Source organism: Lethenteron reissneri, chromosome 50 (genome assembly GCF_015708825.2).
Source record: "Lethenteron reissneri isolate LAM-NWPU_2019-01 chromosome 50, ASM1570882v1, whole genome shotgun sequence".
Lineage (NCBI taxonomy): Eukaryota > Metazoa > Chordata > Hyperoartia > Petromyzontiformes > Petromyzontidae > Lethenteron > Lethenteron reissneri.
The window spans coordinates 11,407,514-11,428,448 of NC_083828.1; the positions used below are offsets into that span (position 1 = coordinate 11,407,514).

General features: G+C 50.4%; 1 protein-coding gene across 1 annotated transcript in view; it reads left to right on the plus strand.

The window, feature by feature from the left end:
* The window catches only part of LOC133355232 (NAD-dependent malic enzyme, mitochondrial-like), a 66,465-nt gene that overhangs the window by 18,951 nt on the left and 26,579 nt on the right, over positions 1-20,935 (plus strand). Inside the window, exons 3-10 of the mRNA XM_061572600.1 lie at positions 3,594-3,727; positions 4,581-4,730; positions 6,267-6,342; positions 10,102-10,263; positions 15,176-15,279; positions 15,638-15,747; positions 15,953-16,050; positions 16,459-16,572. Coding sequence (XP_061428584.1) covers positions 3,594-3,727; positions 4,581-4,730; positions 6,267-6,342; positions 10,102-10,263; positions 15,176-15,279; positions 15,638-15,747; positions 15,953-16,050; positions 16,459-16,572 — 948 coding nt within the window. The remainder of the gene's footprint in view (positions 1-3,593; positions 3,728-4,580; positions 4,731-6,266; positions 6,343-10,101; positions 10,264-15,175; positions 15,280-15,637; positions 15,748-15,952; positions 16,051-16,458; positions 16,573-20,935) is intronic.

Consider the following 20,935-nt stretch of genomic DNA (forward strand, 5'->3'; position numbering starts at 1 on the left):
TGGAACCCTGCCATCCATGCGGTGGTTGTGCATCCAACGCGTCGGAATCTGTATATTTGTTGTTGCTAATTCCCCGTTTTCTATGCGTATCCCGAGGAGGGCTAGGTGTGCCATGGGTCGTTTGTTCACGTGTCATTGCTTCACCTTTTTGTTGATTGATGCTTGTATATAGTGTAAAGTTGTACAGGTTGGGTATGGTATTTATGGTTGCTTTCTTGTTCTCTTTTCTTTTCCTGTTAAGGCTCGCGTATTTTTTTTCTTTTTTTTCTCTCTCTCCCTTTCGTTAATTTAAACTTTCTAATTATTGACAGCCGGGACGGCTGGAGGCTACATAGAGGGGGGTAATGTAGTGACATAAGAAGGGAGGGGCTGCTGGGGGCTCTGGGTCCCTGGGCGGGCCAGGCGCTTAATCCCCTTGGCGCCAGGCGTTGGGTTCCCAGGCGCTTAATCCCCTTGGCGCCGCCAAAGGGGGGGGGGGGGGCTGTGTGTGCTCTGTGGGATATCTGGGGGCGCACACGGCCCCACCCCTCGTTGGGGACTGGGCATAAAAGCGGAGCTACCTGGACGATCAGGCCCAGTTGTAACTCAAGACCCACGACCCACGACCAGCCATCTGAAGACCCTGGGATGCTGTGAGAGCCAGTGGTGGGACTCTGGAACTCCCGACTCTACGACGTTGTGAGGGCGAGTTCCAGAGCGTAGCCAGAGTAGAGTATCTAGGCTGTGTACCTAGGCTGTGTACCTAGGCTCTAACAGAGTATCAGAACTGTTGGAGAGTTGGACTGTTGGAGAGTTGGACTGTTGGAGTGTTGTATTGTAATAAAGAAGTTACCTCTACAAGTGTCTCCGGAACCCGTTACAGCTGTACAATTATAAGGTAGTTAAAGTTTGACTTGGTTGATGACATCTTTCCAATGATTGCTTTATTTAAAACCATCCTCTCGGTGGAAGTTGTGTCTATGTTTGTATATCTGGATGGCTTCATGGACAAATCTTTGGTAATGTCCGGGAGGTTTGCAGAGTACTTTGGTATCGGAGAAAACGATATCATGAGAACCCGCTGTGTTGAAACAATGATCAGCCACGGCCGAAGAATTCGTTCTGCCGTGTTTCAAATCTGACTTGTGCTCGCGAATTCGGTCAGAAATATGTCGTTTCGTCTCCCCGATATAGCAGTCACCACAAGTACAACTCAATTTATAAACACCGGGGTACTGTAAGTCAGGAATAACATCCTTTACGGATGGGATCAGATCACGGATTTTGTGTACTGTATTGAATCGGACCTGGATCTTGTGTTTGTTTAGAATTTAGTAAATATTTTTGGTCGCGCCTGCTATGTTTGGCAACGTGATGATTTTGATCGGAGTCTCAGGTGGTTGTTTCTGCATGGTGGGAGAAACAGCTTGGCGGATAGTACGGTCAGAGTAGCCGTTCATCTTGAGGGCCAGATGTACATGTTTTAATTCACTGGCCAGGTGGTATAGGTCTGAGATGCAATGAGCCCTATGGAATAGTGTTTTGATGAGGGAATTATTTTGAGCCGGGTGGTGGTGGGAGTCAGGCTTCAAGTAGGAATCTATGTGGGTGGCCTTCCTGTACACTAAATGTCCCAAAGAGCCATCGGGCCTCCTCTCAAACAGAACATCCAGGAATGGTAGCTTGCCATCTTTCTCCACTTCCATGGTAAATTTGATGGATGGGTGTCTGGAATTGATGTGGGCTAGGAATTGGTTCAATGCTGGGAGGCCATGTGGCCAAATGACAAGTATCATCCACATATCCCTTCCATAGAGAAGGACGAAGGGTGGATGTCTGGATGGCATCTGATTCGAATTTCTCCATGAAAACATTGATTATCACTGGTGACAAGGGGGAACCCATAGGGGTGCCCTCATTTTGTTTGTAGCAGGTACCATTCCAGGTAAAGTAAGTGTTGGTGAGGCAGTGCCTAACCAGCGCAGGTACATCCGGTTTCAGTCCATGTTGGACCAAGTCTTCAATTATTGTTATGGTGTCAGGCACTGGAACCTTGGTGAACAGAGAGACCACATCAAAACTGACGAGGACCTCATCAGGAGACAGTACAATGTTCTTGACCATGGAAACCAATTGGGTTGAATTTCGATTTAAAGCTTTCGTGACTGCAGGGATTCATCTTCTTGGTTCTTTTGGTAAAGTCATGTAGAAGGGAAATAATAAAATAATAAAAATAAAACCTAATAAAATAATTCTCACGACGTTTCGGCCACAACGCAAGCAGCTGTCCTCAGGTGAAGAACAGTTCTATCAGAAAGACAGCGTCTCATTCAGAAGAACAGGTCTGTTAGAAAGGCAGCGTCTCATTCAGACGCTGTCTTTCCGACAGACCTGTTCTTCACCTGAGGACGGCTGCTTGCGTTGTGGCCGAAACGTCGTGAGAATTATTTTATTATGTTTTATTTTTATTATTTTATTATTTCCCTTCTATGTGACTTTACCGAAAGAACCAAGAAGACAATTGGGTTGAGTTAAGTACTGCTGAGGTGGTCTTGCCAGTGAAGGGAAGCGGAGTATCCGATAGAAAACGGGCTAAGTGAGTTGATCGTGGACACGATGGGCCGTAGTGGGGTACCTTTTTTATGGATCATGGGAAGACCATAGAATCTGGGAGGTCTTGCAGCCGAGGGTTTTAGGGAGGGACTTTTGGTTGGTTCGATTAGGGAAGTCGAACTAGTGATGATCTTGTTGGTTTTTGTCGTTAAGCTGTTCGTCGGATCACTTTTAATTTTGGAGTAACTACCATCATTGAGTAGGTCCTGGATTTTGTTGTTGTATGAGTTTTTATCCATGATGACAGTAGCATTGCCCTTGTCGGCCAAGAGGATGACTATATCATCCCTCTTTTTCAAATTTGCGAGTTCAGAGCGTTCGTTTTTGCTAATGTTGCTAATGGGTTTCTTAGCATTCTTGAGAATAGTGGCTATTTCAGCTCTCGCAACGTCCGCTTGGATGTGTCCTATGCCTTTTGAAGGCTACATCGACCTGAGAGATCACATCCTCTACTGGTATATGTTTAGGGGTGACAGCAAATGTTTTACCTTTAGCCAGTACTGTTTTCAGATTGTCCGAAATCGGGATGTTACTCTGATTGATAACGATCTTGTTAACATCCAGGTTTGTGATGTGTGGTTCTGGCTTCTTCTTTGATAGGAGGTTGAATTTAGAGATCAGGTTAGCTTTACATTTGGCTGACAGTGAATCAGCAGAGGCAGCTGTCATGTTGTCAATGCGGTTCCAATCGGAAGGGGACATTTTTTGTGTTAACATTAAATGTGATTGTAAGAGAGTCTTGTCTAAACTATCGAGTTCAAATCGTAGTAATCTTTTTCTTTCTGAGATTAGTGATAGGCTAGCTTTAAACAAAATCCGCTTAGAGTTCGGTGAAGACACAGCAGCAGATGTGAGTGTGAAAGCGATGGGGTGTTATTATGTTTGCATGTATGAACATGTGTGTTTTGCGAGCTAACGTGTGTGTGTGTGTAAGAGGGATTATCTATGTGCATGAGTGCCTGTGCCTGCATAATGCTGTCCTTATCCGGCGCCGATACCAGGGCATGGCGTTCACAATCGCAGAGCGGCAGATCCTCGGCCTGCAGGGTCTCATCCCCCCGAAAGTGGAGAGCCAGGATATCCAGGCCGATCGCTTTAAGGAGAACTTGGCTGGACTCTCTGAGCCACTGCAGAAGTAAGTCCAAAGCCTGCTCCTTGTCCGCCCACCCACCCGCCCACTTGCTCCATCGCCTGCTGGCCTGCTCGACCACACGCTGATGCTGCTGCCGGGCCCCAGCACACACTTCGTGTGCAGAAGGCTCCTGATGTGTTTATTATACATGTAGGAGGAAACAGGAGCACCTGAAGATAACCCACAATGACGAGGAGGAAACACTTCTACGTGACTTTACCGAAAGAACCAAGAAGAGGAAACACTCTGTACTTGTACGGATGGAAACAGATGGTAATTAGTCTACTTGCAGGACTGCCTTCTCCTGGCAAGCCAGGGTATGGCACCTCTTCGGTCCCCCTTGGGAAGGGAGTTTCAAAAAAATCTGTGTGCGATCCACCAATGCTCACTGCCTCCACCGTGCTAGATCACAGGCCACGTCCAGCGTCGCCACCATCACCACCGGTTTAGCTGTGTATGATTCCTCACCGTTTACACACCGGTCGTTTATGGTTCATGCAAATTGAATGCAGTCGTTCGATTTAGGCCAACGGGTGGAATGAGGCCGAACGGGCATAACGGTAGACTGAAGAGACGCAGTGGAATTTCCGTCGCAGTCGAACTGGGGCCCCGCGTGGCGGCGGTTCACAGAATGGCACCAGACTGCCACCAACCTGCACTGTGCACCACGCGCAGATGAACGCTGACCTTGCTGCTCCACTCTCACCAGCAGCACCACTGCCTCATCACTCCACTAATTGTGGTGTTGGCTGCGGTGTGTATGATGTGACTTTGTGTTTTAACTCCACCGTGTGTGATGTAGTGTGTGTGTTAATATTGCGGTGTGTGTTGACTGCACTGTGTGGGACGTGTGTAGGTACATCTATGTGATGGGCATACAGGAGCGGAACGAGAAGCTTTTCTATCGCATCCTGCAGGACGACATTGAGCACCTGATGCCCATTGTGTACACGCCCACTGTGGGGCTCGCCTGCTCGCAGTATGGCCACATCTTCCGCCGGCCCAAGTAAGACACCCCGCCTGTTCACCTCTGGGATCTGACCCCTGAAACAGATCCGCATATAGGGGTCTGGTGGCTTGGTGGCAATGTGACTGGGTGGTGACATGGCAGGCTGGAGTTGTTGCGGCGTGGCAGGGTGGCGACGTGGCAGGGTAGGGTCGTGGCATGGTGGGGTCATGGCAGGGTGGCAACGTGGCAGTGTAGGGTTGTGGCAGGGTGGCGACGTGGTAGGGTGGAGTCGTTGTGGCGTGGCAGGGTGGCGACGTGGTATGGTGGTGATGTGGCCAGGGTGGCGACGTGGTAGGGTAGGATCTTGGCAGTGTGGCGTCGTGACAGGGTGGCATCGTAACAGGGTGATATGGTGGCAGGGTAGGGTCATAGCAGGGTTGCGACGTGGCAGGGTAGGGTCATGGAATTCTTGGGGTGACACCCTGGACAGCCTTGTCAGTGATATTCTTCATCGTGAGGATTTATCCAGGGGAACTCGCAGATCAAAACAAATCAATACTTAAGCTCCTGTTGTGTCCACCAAATCGCGTATGTTTAAAAATTTTATGTACACTTCATGAAAATGATACAACTTGAGACTCATCGGGGTTTCACTTCTGAACAGATGAGACTTGCGGTACCGATGAGTGGTATGGTGATTGTAAAACTTGTGTGTTTTGCAACTAGTTGGCCTTTGGCTGCTTCCGCACCATTACATTTGTATTGTCTGCTGTACTTATTGGACTCTTTGCTTTCATTTACATAAATTAACAGGGAAGTTCAACTTCTGTAACCCCACCCCTTCCTCTAGAGATGGACTTGGGCTGGTGTGGGCCTGGTGTGGGGCTGGCTTATTTAAAGGCAGCGCTGCCGCATTTCCCCGTGAGGCTTGGCAACACTGATCTAAAGCTATGGCAGTTTGAGAGGCAACATGAGTGCGGTAGTGGTGGGGCTTGTGGCAGCGCAGCACTATGAGGTACGGGGGAAAGGACAATGGGGGTTAAGGTTGGGGCGCTGTGACAGCCACGACACAACTCCTTCTATTGGGCACATAACCTAAGCTACGGGATTGCAGAGCGCAAACCCTGTGTGCCAGAGGTCGGCTTTGCAAGACATTCTTCACAGACTTGTGAAACACCCTCCAAGTGGCATTGGTTTAGCCACCTACTCATGAGGGGATCACGCACCCCTGCATGCTGCACTGTAAGATCGGTGTTTTGCACATGGAAGTCCAGCTGAGGTTTTTAACGACCAAAGCTCAAGTTGAGCCACATTCAGTGGACACCCACGTTCCCGTCATCATCCCTGGTTGACTGGGAAACGGTTTCATTGAGCGGGGCCAAAGCCCAGATTCATGCCAGGATCTAATTGTCAGTGGCGCTATCTTGGCCCTCTGACGTCTCAGCCACTTGGCCATCTGGGGAATGGACTTGTTGTGAGTGGATATGCGGGATTAGCGTGTGAGAGTTACCGATGTGGTGGTGGTGGAGCGACAGCTGAATCGCCGCACCCTGGGTAACCTGAGTAACGGCCCATGTATTCACTTTCCCACAGGGGTCTATTCATCAGTATCAACGACAAGGGCCATGTCCGCTCTGTCCTCGACAACTGGCACCGGCCTGAAGTTAAGGTAACACAAGTGATGGTGATGGTTATTATGGTGGTGATTATGGTGGTGGGGGTGATGGTTATGGTTGTGATGATGCTGGTTATGGTCATATTGGGGGTCATTATGGTTGTGGTGGTGGGTTGCGGTGGTGGTGGTTATAGGGGGAACGCTGGCGCAGTGGTTCGCACGTTGTGCTCGAACCCGGCAACCCGAGTTTGATTCCCGCTCACGGTCAACACCAGTTGCGATTATCTGAACTGTTTCTTGGCCTCCCCTATGTCGACTCAGCTTCATAAGTGCTCACTAGCAGCACTTTCCCCGAACATTCTATTTAGCCTATATGGGGGTCTTTCTCCTTGTCTCTAGCCTGGCATAGGTGATGTGGTTGTTCTGTGTTCGTTTTTGTATCTATGTGTAGAGGTGGTACGTACTGGGGTGTAGCGAGCCATTATGTAGCCGGTGTCTACATCACGGTCCGTGCATGGGGTGGCTACATCGACGTCCGCATATAGCCTGCCCCTCGGGGGCAGGGGGTATATAGGGCGGTGCGCGAGAGAGCTCTGGGAGTTGTTGGAGCCAGTGCAGAAGGAAGACGGAGCAAGCTAGATAGGACCCTGGGACCCCTAGCCCTGCCGCCCTTATCAGGGCCGGGACTCTGTGTGGCTCAGTGGTGAGACCCTGGGAATCCCCGGCCCGACGTCCTTATCAGGCCCGGGTCCGATGGGCCAGTGGTTGGGACCTGTACCCTGGCTAGGTCGGGTCAGATAGCCTCCTCTAGAAATTACATAGCCGGAGGACCTGAGAGCATAGCCGGTGTCAGGCATGCGTAGCCGTAGGCTGTGTTCCTAGGCTGTATAGCTGACTGTTACTGTAGAGTGTTATAAATAAATGTGTTGCCTCCGTCAACTCGTCCCCTGCATAATTTACACCATTACATATGTGTAGTGTATTGTACACTGGTGTGAGGTGGAGTGCGGTAGTGTGAAGTTATTTGTGCGGTGGTTTTATGCTTGCAGTGTGTGTGGTATGTTGTGAATGTGGTGGTGTGTGTATTGTGGTGTGTGGTGTATGGTGCCGTGTTTGGGTGTGTGACGTGTGGGGGTGGGAGCGGTGGGGTAGATCTGGTGGAGGTGACGGTGAGTGGGGGGTGTGTAAGTCTTTCAATATGTGTATGTAGTTATTGAGCTGTGCGCCACGAACCCAATTACCCGAGTTCGATTCCCGCTAACGGCAAACATCGGTGATGAATATCTAAACCGATCCTTGGCCTTCCCTAGGTCGACTCAGCCTCAAATGAGTACCTGGTGTGGTTGTGTAAACATCACCACTAGGGAGACAAAGGCATGGTGCTGGCCACCCACCCCCTCGTGTGCCATTCCGGCCTTCATAGATACTCGCTAACAGCGCTTGCCCCAACAGTCTCTTGTAAGGTTATACAGAGGATTTTTGTATGTAGTTAGATCAGTGTGTGCGAGGGGCTGGTAACCCCCTCCACCTGGAACTATTTTCGACCTAATACCACGGTGGAAATGTAGGGGTTATTACGGGAGAAACAGCGGACGACAAACACAGGGGTGTCTGCACTCACACACACGGGTGGTCACACCGACGTCCGCATCCGTTATCCCCCACGCCCCCGGCCCTCTGAGGGGATCCCTATAAAAGGCGGGGAGCCAGAGAGCTCGAGGCAGTTCGACACGAAGCTGACCAGTGAAGATCGAAGACTCGGAGATTAGGCCCTGGGACTCCCCTATCTCGCTGCCCTTGTCAGGGCCGAGCTGGGTAAGCCAGCGGCACGGCCCAAGAGCTGCCGGACCTCTGCCCTTGTCAGGGCAAGGCCGGCTTAGCTGGTGCCGAGATCTGTGCTTGCCAGGGCCAGATCAGTCGGCCTCCCGTAGCCCATTACAGGAGGACTGGGGAACAGGACAGAGGGCTTAGTACTAGGGTGGGTTTCCCATAGTACGGGTGAAGGGGCCGTTACCCCTTCAACTATTGTGCCTGTCACTGAGTAAATAAACAGAGTGTGCCTCAACTCCGACCTCGTCTCCTCGAACTTACTACAGAAACATCAAACTAAGCTTGTGCTGGAGATTCCCAGAGGAATAGGTATTCACAACACCTTCTAGCAAAACCCCTCTTGGCAGAGCCAGACTCTACCCCTCTACTCGGGATTTTTCAATAAATACCAGAACACGGAGGTTGGCCACGTGGAATGTTCGAACTCTCGCTGCAGAAGAGAGGCTGCCATTCTTCTTTCAGGAGATGGACTGGTACCACCTGGAACTCTGGAATACAGGAGGTCTGGTGGACTGGTTTTGGCTCCAGTCACCACGAGGGGTGGACAGTCCTCCGCTTGGGGCAGGAAACTGCTAAACAACAGGGAGTGGCATTGCTTTAAAAAAAAGGAATGAAAGGGGTGTGGGAGCGTGGAGGTAAGTTGTGGAAAGCTGTGAGTCCCAGGCTGCTGTGTGCTTGTCTCCCATGAACAAGCGGAGAGGAATGGTGGTGGTGGTTGCTTAAGCCCCCACCGAATATGAACATCAGAGGAGGGATGCAAGCAAGACTAATGAGTGTGATGCCTTCTATATCCTCCTGTTCAAGGTACTTGTAATGCCCAAGTGGATAATGATACAGACACCTGGGCTGGAGTGATTGGAAGGCATGGACTAGATCAGCTCAATAATAACAGTAGCGGGCTGCTAGACTTTTGTGCAGCCCATGGGCTTGTAATTTTCAACATGATGTTCCTGCATCGGCATAACCACACAACATCATGGATGTATGTCGGGTCCAAGCAATAAAACCTGCCTTTTTGGCACCAGGGACCAGTTTCGTGGAAGACAATTTTTTCACGGACCGGGGGGGGGGTTATCATTGGGTCTTTTCCCCTTTTTAATAGAAGCTCTCCAGCGACGTTTGTTTTTTACTCATTTTGGCTAGGGTTAGCTTGTGGACTTACCAAAACTGTGACTGAGACAAGTGCGCAGTGTGGGAAAGAGGCGCGGACGGAAGTGGTAAATAAAATAATGGGCGGGCCACGCGCGAACTCACCGCTCACCTCCTGCTGTGCGGCCCGGTTCCTAACAGGCCACGGACCAGTACCGGTCCGCGGCTCATGTCATTGACACCAGGACCTACCGTTGAGCTGATCTACCCACTGACCATCGGAATGTCATGTGTAAGATGCACCTGCCATTCTTCCACTGCGGTAGTTGGTGTGCACCTAGGACCCCATTCAAGCCCACAGTAGCAACTGGAAATCGCTTGCAGGTGGGGTTGGTATCATCTCCCCCCTCCTGATGCTGAGGGAAATGGGTGAGGTTCAGGACTGGCTCATGTCGGCATTGGTTATACAGCAAGTTGGCACAGTAGGGGGCACAGCTGGTGCAGCTGCCAATCATCTCAGTCAGTCAACCCATGTCACCTGGGTCTGTCCTGTGACTTCCTGTAAGCGAGCATTTTTACTGCATGGGGCCTCAAGGTACATCAGTTAGTTCCTTGCACAGGCGAATGGCAGCTGCTGTTATTGTTAATGGTGGTGGGGGTGTATCTCGTGGTGGTGGGGTGGATGTGGTGGTGGTAGTAGTGGTTATGGTGGTGGTTATAGTGCTGGTTGTTATGGTGGTGGTGTTGGGATATGGTGGTGATTATGCAAGTGGTTATGGTGGTCATGGTTTTGGTGGTTACGGTGGTGGCCGTATTGCTGAATGCTATTTGATCATCTTTTTGCCGTGGTTGTTCCCATCATCGTGGTTGTTCCCGGCCGTATTGTGGCGGCAGGCAATCGTGGTTACGGACGGTGAGCGCATTCTGGGCCTGGGAGACCTGGGTGTGTACGGAATGGGCATCCCCGTGGGGAAGCTCTGCCTCTACACAGCCTGCGCCGGCATCCGCCCCGAGTGCTGCCTGCCGGTGTGCATCGACGTGGGCACTGACAACGAGGTGTGTGGGGGGTGGCACTGTGGGGGGTAGGACGGGGGAAATGTGGGGGGGTTGCGCAGGGCGGGCGTGCAGATGGAGATGTGTGAGAGACACAGGAGCTGGAACTTGGGGCAATGTGGGGGGGCAAGGGACTTAGGGGGTTTGGGTTCGGGTTAAGGCTGTAGTTGGGGTTATAGTTGAAGATAGAGTTGAGGATAATGTTAGTGTGAGGGTTGGGGAGAGTGTTGATAGAGTTGGGGTTGGTTATGGTTATTATTGGGGATAGAGTTAGGATTAGGTTTAGAGTTGGAGTTAGGTTTTGGGATGGAGTTGGTTTAGGGTTGTTGTTTTGGGTTTAGGGATTACAGGAGCGTTAGAGCGCCATGAGAGAATAAATTGCATACCCCTGTGTGTCGTGAGGACCCCTGTTTGTGTGGTGAGGGCCCCTTTGTGTGTGATGAGAATTCCTGTGTATGTGGTGAGGACCCTTTTTGTTAAGTGAGGTCCCCTTTTGTGTGGTGAGGACCCTGTTTGTGTGGTGAGGTGTATGCATTGATGAATGTTGAACTTATTTCGCACCATACGTATCCAACTGTGAGAATTGGAGGTGCAGGGGGAAGGACAACAACCTAAACACGAAAAACAGTTCTAGAGAAATCGGTTTCAATCTAGATAAAAGAAAGTGCATATCTCTAGTCACTTCCTAATATCGGAAGTAAAAGCGTTCTGGATGGCTGCAGAAGCGCATCTGAAAACGCGCGATGCAGTGACAGTCTTTGTTTGATAGTTAGCGAAATGTCACTGCTAGAATGTCCGGACTTTGTGTGATGGTTTATGCTCTTTGATGAGATCAGCAAGGTATTGTGGTTCATTTGTGGCAAGCACTTTGTGTGTAAGGAGTGCAACCTTATAATGTATTCATTTAGCAACCGAAAGCCAATGCAGCTCAGCGAGCACCGGACGGACATGGTCGGATCTTGCAGTCCCCGTCACGACACGTGCGAAATTATTTTGTACACGCTAATGTTCATAATCAACGTTTTTGGGGGGCGGATGCCGGCGCAGGCTGTGTAGAGGCAGAGAGCCTACGTGTTAAACACGCTAATGTATTTGCCAGACGTCCCGTACAGTAGTAAGTTGCAATAATCAAGCCTTGTCGATACTATGCTACATGCCACTGTGTTGGCTATGTCACAACTCAATAGTGGCCGAATGTGTCTTAGAGCCTTGATATTAAAATGGCAGGACCTGACGATATTTTGCATGTGGTGATCAAATGACATTCTGGTTGAGTATGGTGCCGAGGCTCTTTAGATGAGTATAAAACTGAATCCTGGAGTCTGCAACCACTACTCCTACTGCTCCCACATTTTTTTTTCACCTGAGCCCAAGTGTCAACCAGCAAAACCTCCGATTTTCCTGGATTAAGCAGCATTTTGAATCGTGATAACCACACGGGCACCGCTCGCGTGCAATCTTCAAGATTACCGTGGCTTTCCATATCTAACTTTGACTTCACTGCGGTGTACAATTGTGTATCATCAGCATATCGATGGAACGTGATGTCTTGCAATGAGATGACATCGGCCATCAGGGAGATATGTTGAAAATAGAAAGAGCCCGAGGACGGACCCCTGTGATACACCAACTAGGTACGGCATAGGCGATGTCTCTTCATCACCCAGCTTGATAATCTGTGATCGACCATGTAGGTATGACTCAATCCACCCCAATAACATACCTGATACACCGAACCTTGACCTTAGCCGCACGATGTGTATCTCATGGTCGATGATGTCGAAGACTGCTGAGAGATCGAGGCCAACCAATGCTGTGGCGTACCGGTAATTCATAATCTTGTAGAGGTCATCATTGATCTTTATTAGAGCTGTCTCATTGCTGTGGAACTTCCGTGTAGGCCGACTGTAATGGGTCGAATCTGCTCATCGCAGTGACATCAGGAATTCACCGCTTCAGACAAAGGCGCTCTGTGATCCTTGAAATAATAATCAGGTTTGAGATCGGGCGATAGTTTGCGAGGTCACTATGGCTCAAGCCAACTTTTGTCAGGAGCGGTGTTACCTGTGTATTGAGTCCAACTGAGTCGCAGACATTGTCTTGGGAGCAACACTATTTATTACATCAACTCAACACAACATAACGTAACCTACACTCGGGTGTTGAACGCCCATCTAACCACACTACGGCAGAACTAGACACGGTCCCGCTATCCCGGTTCGAACCACGAGCTGGGTCCCGGACCGCGTGGCTAGAGGCTTCTTCAACCCGACGTGGATCTTCACTCACCAACAGTCAAGAACCCCGAGCCCCACACGGGGCCCCCGTTATATCGGCCCGGGCTGAGGCTGGCTCTGCCTCTCGCCCCGCCCACCTTCTCCATCTCTCTGGCCCTTTCCCAAAGGCTCCCGAGAGCTCTTCTATACCACATGACCACCCAGCGGCCCCCGTCCACAGGTGGCCCCCCTCTAATATCATCTGGTCACGTGTCGGCAAGTCAACCAGCGTATCATGCCCCACCGTAACCCTGACTGGCTGACACTCTCTCTTGCTCCCTCACCGGGAGCCCGCACCGCACACTGTACGTGATGCCTCTGCACGAACCAGCGCTCACCCAAGCCCCGCTAGGGCTGGTACTACGCCTAGTAACCGGGTTCCACATAATGACAACATTATCCGCCGTGGCCTCGCAAGCCCAGCACCACACAGTGACATTCACAGTCACTACACCTGTGCCAATTTTAACCAGTCTGGAAAACAGCCCTGGCTGAGTGAAATATTTGACAGGTGGACAATCGGTGGCGCAAGCATGATTTGGCAGCCGTGCGATGAACATTGACACCTTTGTCACTGACGTTGGTACCAGGGTCTCGAATTTTGCATTGGTTCAAGTTTGATCAAAGTCATATTGCAGACCAGGAGAATGTATTGCATTCAAGTTAGAAACTACCGTCTTGATCGTGGATTTTTTTATTGGTGAAAAACGTTGCAAGTACTGTGCACAGACCAGTTTGACAAGTTTATGGGTGATTGGAGTGCAGCAGAACCTTCACTACACACAGCAGAATACAGCGGTCGTGAGCCGACTCTAAGATGTGCAGAGCATAGAACGATCTGCAAGACTCAATAATGAGTCGGTTGGCAGATCTGCAGGCGGCTGTGTAAGCGAGTTATACAGTCTTAGAACCAGTTTTCTTCCAAAGATACTTCAGCCTCCTCCGGGTATGTTTCACTGCGATTTTCTCCGGTGTCAGCTAGTTACTACGCACTTTTTTCCCCGTTCTCTTTGTGCTTGTTCTGATGGCCACCAGTTCATCAAGAACAGCAGTGATGTCACTTTATAATTGAGCTGCAAATTAATCGACAGTCGATGCAGAATTTATAAACATCGATGATAACCGGATCTTCTGATGGAAAGCATCGTGATCCAGTCGTTTGCAGTCTCTGTATGATATCGTTGTGACGGGTGGGCGAATAATCGGTAATGCCACTTTGGACTGTCACGAGACTGTGATCTGAAATACGTCTTCGATAACTACGTTGGTCACAGCTATGGCATTGGCGGATGTGAAGATGTGATCCAGTATATTTTCCGAGTGACATGTTTCGCCAATGACATGTTGGGTTCAACTTTGACTGTCGATAATCTCGGCGAGATCACTGTACCGGTCGGTCCAGGACAGTTCAGATCACTAAAGTTGATGTAGTGAGAACCAAATGACCCACAGTCTAGCAGACCAGAAAGATCGAAAAAGAATTCCGACAGCGGTGAAGACGGCGGTCAATATATGACAACAATTGTAAACCCCCGATGCAAGGAATGGTCCTTGCAAGCTTTGACATCAAGCCATTATTCAGACTATGTCGTAGGTTGATAACAAGTCCACAAAATCTGCGCCGGTCTTCCTCAAGAGTGATGGGGCAGTTGTGGAGAAAGTGGATCATTTTCTGTACTTAGGCAATGTGCTTATGGCCAACTCCGGTTTAGCAGCTGATGTCTCACTCCGAATCAATCGAGCGGCATTATATTTTTCTCAGCAGCGTAACATTTTGTGGAAGCTACCTGGCCTGTCGTTACATACAAAGCTCTGGGGTTTTTTTACCAGAGTCATGCCCTTCCTTTATGCTTGCGAAATGTGGAGCCCTTTAAAGGAACATCTGTGCCGGTTTGAAACATTCAGGCTCATCTGCCTACGATCCATCCTGGGTTTAACCAAACTGAATTGTGTAAGAAGTTTACAGATCCTTGAAAGATCTGGAAAAAGTCCCATCGGTGAGCGCCTCCGGTAAGCGAGGCTGCCTTGGCTGGGTCATGTAGCCCGCATGCCCAGCCACTGCATGCCCAAGCCGTTTCTGTTTGGCTGGATAGATAGGGCTAAATGGATGTGACACGGGCTAGAGAAGAGATGGACTGATGTGGTACAAAAGGGTGTGAAGCTGATTGGATTTGCCGATGATTGGTACCAGAGTTGGGGTTACGGTTATAGTTGGGGATAGAGTTGGGATTAGATTTAGAGTTGGGGTTAGGGTTTGGGATGGAGTTGGGTTTAGGGTTGTTGCTAGTTTTGGGGTTATGGGTTACAGGAGCGTTAGAGTGACGTAAGTGAGAAGAAGTTGCAGACCCCGGTGTGTGTGGTGAGGACCCCTGTGTGTGTGGTGTGGTTCCCCATTTGTATGTGGTGAGAATCCGGTGTTTGTGTGGTAAGCACCCCTCTGCGTGGTGTGGACCCTGTGTGTGTGGTAGGCACCCCCGTGTGTATGGTGAGGCCCTGTATGTATGCGGTGAGAACCTCGTGTGTGTGTGGTCAGGACCTCGCGCGTGTGTGGTGAGGACCTCGCGCGTGTGTGGTGAGGACCTCGCGTGTGTATGGCCAGGACCCTGTCTGATTGTAAGGACCCCTTTGTGTGACCCCAGTCCCTGCTGGAGGACCCCTTCTACATGGGGCTCTACCAGAAGCGCGACCGCTCGGAGTGCTACGATGAGCTCATCGACGAGTTCATGGAGGCCGTTGTCGAGAAGTGAGTCACGTGACAGCGACTTGCCTGGGGGAGCCGTGTTGGACAGCGGGAGCCAGGTTGGACAGGGGGAGCCGTGTTAGACAGGGGAATCTTTGTTGGACAGGGGGCGCCATGTTGGAGAGGGGGAGCCGTGTTGGACAGAGTGACCTGTGTTGGAGAGGGGGAGCCGCGTTGGAGGGCGGGAGCCATATTGGAGGACGGGAGCCGTGTTAGACGGGGAGCTGCATTCAAAAGCTAACACATTTGACCGAGATGTGAGTTGGCAAAATGAGCGACTCGTTAATGAAACACGGCTTGCGGGACCCCTCCCTCCTACTCTCCTCTTCCTTCTCTCCCTCCTTTTCCTTGTGCCACGCAGGTACGGCTACAACACCCTGATCCAGTTTGAAGACTTCGGGAACCACAACGCATTCCGCCTCATGCGCAAATACCGCGAGAAATACTGCACCTTCAACGATGACATCCAGGGCACGAGTACCCACACCCCCAGCGTCCCCCCCTCACTACCACTCCCCACCTCCGGGACCTGGCCTTGTGCCACCATTCTTGTCATCGGCGTCGAGGGACATCGACCGGCGGCGGTGATGGCTGTGCCTAGCGTGCCGCTGTATGTGGCGTGTGCCGATCCTGACTCGGTCTTCTCCTCACTCCCTCTCCACCTCCTGCGGTGCAGGAACGGCAGCGGTGGCACTGGCTGGGATGCTGGCAGCGCAGAAGGTGACGGGGACAACGCTGTCTCAGAGCCGCTTCCTCTTCCTCGGCGCCGGGGAGGTGGGGAGCCGGCCAGCGCACCAACACCCACACAAACGGGAGCATGCACAAACCAGTATATAACTGCTACAGCCGCTAAGTTGTGGTAATGTCACCACGGCACTTGTGCCAGGCTACGTGCACTTTGAGGCCACGTGAAGTGTCGGAGGCCTGCTGGAGGTCATGGGACAGACACAGGTGCTATGGGTTGACTGAGATGACTGAAAGATGCACCACCTGTGCTCCCCACTTTGCCAACTTGCTGCGTTTTAGTCACCCAGCACTATGCTCGTTGTTATGAGTTTCGCTCCTCTGTCCTCTGTTGGTGTTAGAGGGCGGCTGCCTCCCAACTGCCCAGTAGCGTCGTCCTTCACGAGCCTATGCTCTCTCACACGGGTGCTCGTTCCCTCCTCCCCTCATCTCACACAGGCGGCCACCGGCATCGCAAATCTAATCGTGATGGCGCTCACGGAGCAGGGCGTGCCACCCGTGGACGCATACGGGCAGGTGTGGATGTACGACAAGCACGGCCTCATGGTCAAGGTGAGGGCTGCACGCTCTTCTGCGCTCAGCAGAGCTCCTGTGGTACGAGGCCAATTACCGTGAATGTCCATTGAGTGGTCTCGTGATCTTTGCAAGCTTCATCATGGGTGGCGACATAGCCCGGTTTGAATCTTGACGGGCCTGCTTTAAACTTAGGATGCTATGCAGAGTCCGCCTCATGCGCAAATACCGCGAGATATACTGCACCTTCAACGATGACATCCAGGGCACGAGTACCCACACCCCCCACCATCCCCCCCCCACTACCACTCCCCACCTCCGGGATCTGGCCTTGTGCCACCATTCCTGTCATCGGCGTCGAGGGACATCGACCGGCGGCGGTGATGGCTGTGCCTGTGATGTAATTCGAAGAGGAGTTGGCCATTGTGTGCCGGCATAATTGTCCAGACTTTTATACATTTTCTCAGAGCTTAAATAGAGCCAAAATTGAAGTGTTAAACAAAAATTGTTCACTCAGTGGCTACCGCCAGACTCAAACTGTTCTTAAGGAATAAACATTCCATATCCACGCCAGTACAAGATATCTAATATGTAAAAACTCCATGCGGAAGCCCCGTTCTGTACACTAGCCCCGCATTGGGAAAACCTGCAGTTCTGCGGTGATTGTGGCCGCGATACACTGCAGGTTGCAGTGCTCATTTAACCGCGATATTCTGTGTTCGCCATAATTTATCGGTTACAGTACCTGCACTATTGTGGTCTTTGACCCCGATACTCTACCCTACTGAACTGACTGTACCGTGATCTCTCGACCAAATTAGTCTCAAGAGCCAGGCCCAGGATAAGTAGGCCTTGAGGAGCCCCTCCAAGATGCGCCTGAGGAATTCCCGACCCAGCATTACTCCTGCGCAGGGTTGGAGAAAGAGGTTTCCCCAGGGCGACTCAGAAGACCCTGGTCTGAGCAGCCATCTAATCTTGACTGGGATGGATTTCTTTTCGAGCTTGTACTTGTGGAGGCCAGGTTTAGGGCAGCCCTGTCCGGGTTGCCCCCCCAGGACCAAGTCCAAGCACCACAGGCACCCTTCCGGGTAATAATAATTATAATTTGCTTTTATACTGCATCATTCATGCAATCTCATCCCACAACACTGCGCATACATTATCCAGTTTCATACAAAAAATAAAAAAATAAAACCCCACTAATTAGCAAAAAAAGGAATACATAAACAATGAGAAAAAAATGCACATAAGAAAAATAATCGCAGAGAAGCCTCGGGGGCAGTCGGGCTAGGAAGATGAAGGCTATGGCTAAAGTTGAATCTTCAAGGCAAGGGATTTCTTTTTCTTCAGATAGGTATGATAAAAAATTTAAAAAAATATTTATTGCATCATTCATGCAAAATCCCACCAAATAGTGATTCTGAGGCTACTTGTAATAATTATAATTACAAAAGATATATTTTTTGAACCATAAAAAATAACAATTCCCGGGGAACTCCGATTCGCAGGAAGGTTCAGCCTCATCTTCCTCAGCCTTTGAGACTGGGGGGGATTTTTATATCCACCACTTTATCCGTAGGGCTTGTGGCTCCTGAGTTCAGTGGTCACGGAGGGCAAGTCCAAGAAAGACAAGGAGAGGAAGAAACAAACTTCCCCCCTTTATGTTCCTCTGCCTCTGCTGAACTTCCGATTAGATGCTTTACGGTCACTGAAATCAGTGGACTGGAGCTATGCTGTGTCTGAGGACCAGCGCGAGCAGCTATTAGTGGTTCTGCCACATTTTGCCTCATAAGCACGCTGCCTGGGAATACCTCTCTTTGGTTCTTCCTGACTCGGTGGACAGCCCTGCTTAACAATGAGGCTCAGAAGGCAGTCTCTCTGTCTGTCCAGGCCACGGTGTATGTAACATACAAGGAAACATTGTCAGTGTTAAGTCTTAAGGTCAATTATTAAGCTGGCCTTTACCTGGTTAATTGGAATGGATATGGTTGTCGTGATGACTGCCATTTGTTCTCTTTTGTACACGCTGCAGACTATGAAGGCCTCACTGGCTTGAGGGTCAGTTCCTTTTTGGGAAAAAAACATCCAGGAGGCCCATGCCCTCAAGGAGAGTGAGCAGCTGGAGAAGGCCATGGCCTACCTAGTTTTTTCATAGTACCCAGTCCTACATTTAGCCCTATGCCCACCAGTCTGGTCAAAGGGGGTCAGCCCTTCTGGAGGGGTCGGGCCTTTGACAGGGAAACCCAGGGGTCGAGTTCGCTTCTCAGGTGGCTATGACAAGTCTTCTTGTCCCCCTGTCCTCCAACAGTGAGGGGGGCCCTGAGGCGCTAGTAGCTCCAGTGCCTTACCAGCAAGTGGGTCGTTTCTCTCATTCTCCACTCAGGACAAGTAGGTCCTTGGCTTCTTGGAATGAGGCTGTGTGTTGGGAGTTCCATGGTCATCTCCGCGGTCCTCTCTGGGTCAACTCCAGTACACCACAGGCCCCTGCATTGACAGTGGCCTTGGAAACAGAGGTGTCAAGGTTGGCCGACATACGGGCGATTGTGAAGGTTTGGGCTGTCAATGATGCTTAGGCCATTCTTGCCGGCCACCACTGCTTTATGCGCTTTTGCATGATGGGTCGTCACTGACGTTTCCGCATCGTTCTCTTCGGCCTTACGTTCAATGGGGCTAATTGTCTTTTGTCCCCCTCGCAATGACTCGAGCAACTGAGCACTATTCTCGACATTGTCCAGACTCGGGCTTTCATGACACCCGAGAAGATAGCCACTATGCCCGGTCTGGTCGTTTTTCTGTTTTCCACTCATGGTGGCCCAGCCCGGTCTTTTCTGGTGCTCGTCGGCCAGCATCACGGTCGATGTCCTCCCTTGGTTTGTCTACGCGTGTGAGCCCTCCATGGTCTTTTTGCTCAAGAATAATAACAATTGACATTTATAAGGCGCAATTCATCCAGGGATCTCAGTGTACCAAAGGGACCCTGTCTTGGGCACTATGGGCCATTTTGTGGCCCTCCAGACAAAATCAGGGACCTCCACTATTGGGCCCTTGCAGCCGATCTCAACCAGAGGGAGCCTCTGGGCTTCTTCAATGAGCAGCTCGTGGTCGAGACGAACGCCTGCCTGCTCAGCTGGGGCGCATTCTCTGAGCCTTAGGCAGTGCAGGGGCTCCTGCAGACAAATACTCCTCCAGCATCAATGTCCTCAATCTCCGCACAATTTGTTCAGTGCTGATTCAGCTGCGCTTCGTCGTCTCGAGCAAGCGGCTAAGCAGGTAGTCAATAGATCCTGGTGAATGGTCTCTACACCCGGTGGTTTTTGGTCCACGCGTTAGCCGCTTCTGGTTGCCTGCCACCGACTGGGTTGCTGTGAACAATGCAAAGCTGCTCGATTATGCGTTGCACTACCTTTGGCCCTACGCTTTCGCCATGGATGCAGTGACATGGCCATGGGGGCAGGGTCGGATCTATTGTTTGTCTGCTTTTCCCCTGGTACCCAGGGTGCTCCTGAAGGTACAGAAGGAGGGGGCTTACGCCAGTTCAGCAGGGGACACGGGCACGTTTTTATTGCTACTCCTGTGTATTTTTTTACCTTTATTCTATTTTATTTGTGATGTATGATTGTTTTTTTACTTTATACTACAATCGTTTATACTCTTTATTTTATTTATTTGTAGCTAAAATCAGCTGCTTGCAGGTGTGGCCTTCCCATGTTGCTGCAACACACAGCCTGGACTCTCCTTGAGGGGCGCCACGGTGATGAGATGTTAACTACCTCGCCTGGTATACAGGAGGTCGTGGGTTTGATCCCGACCCTGATGCCTGTATATATGGAATTTCAATGTTCTCCCTGTGGTCACATGAACTTTTCTCCAGGTCCTCCAGTTTTCCCCTCCATACTTACACATGTGTTTAGAGTATTTAATTGATATAAATTTCTACTTGATAAGCAACTTTAATGAGCTATCATTTGTGACCAGGTCACTTCTAAAAAAGAGCTATGTAGCTCAGTGTGCCTTACCTTGTGAAATAAAATAGTTTATTTGTACCAGCCCTGGTGAGACACTGCCTCACCAACACTTCACCTGGAATGGTACATTCCACAAGCAAGTTGAAGGTACCCCAATGGGTTCTCCCTTATCTCCAGTGGTAGCAAATGTTTTCATGGAAAATTTTGAGACAGATGCCATCCAGACATCCATCCTACGTCCTTCCTTGTGGAAGAGATATGTCGATGACACGTTCGTCATCTGGCCACATGACCTGCCAGCTCTGAACCAATTCTTCAACCACATCAATTCCATACACCCAGCCATCCAATTCACCATGGAAATGGAAAAGGATGGCAAGTTACCATTCTTGGATATTTTAATCGAAAAGAGACCAGATGGCTCATTGGGACACTGT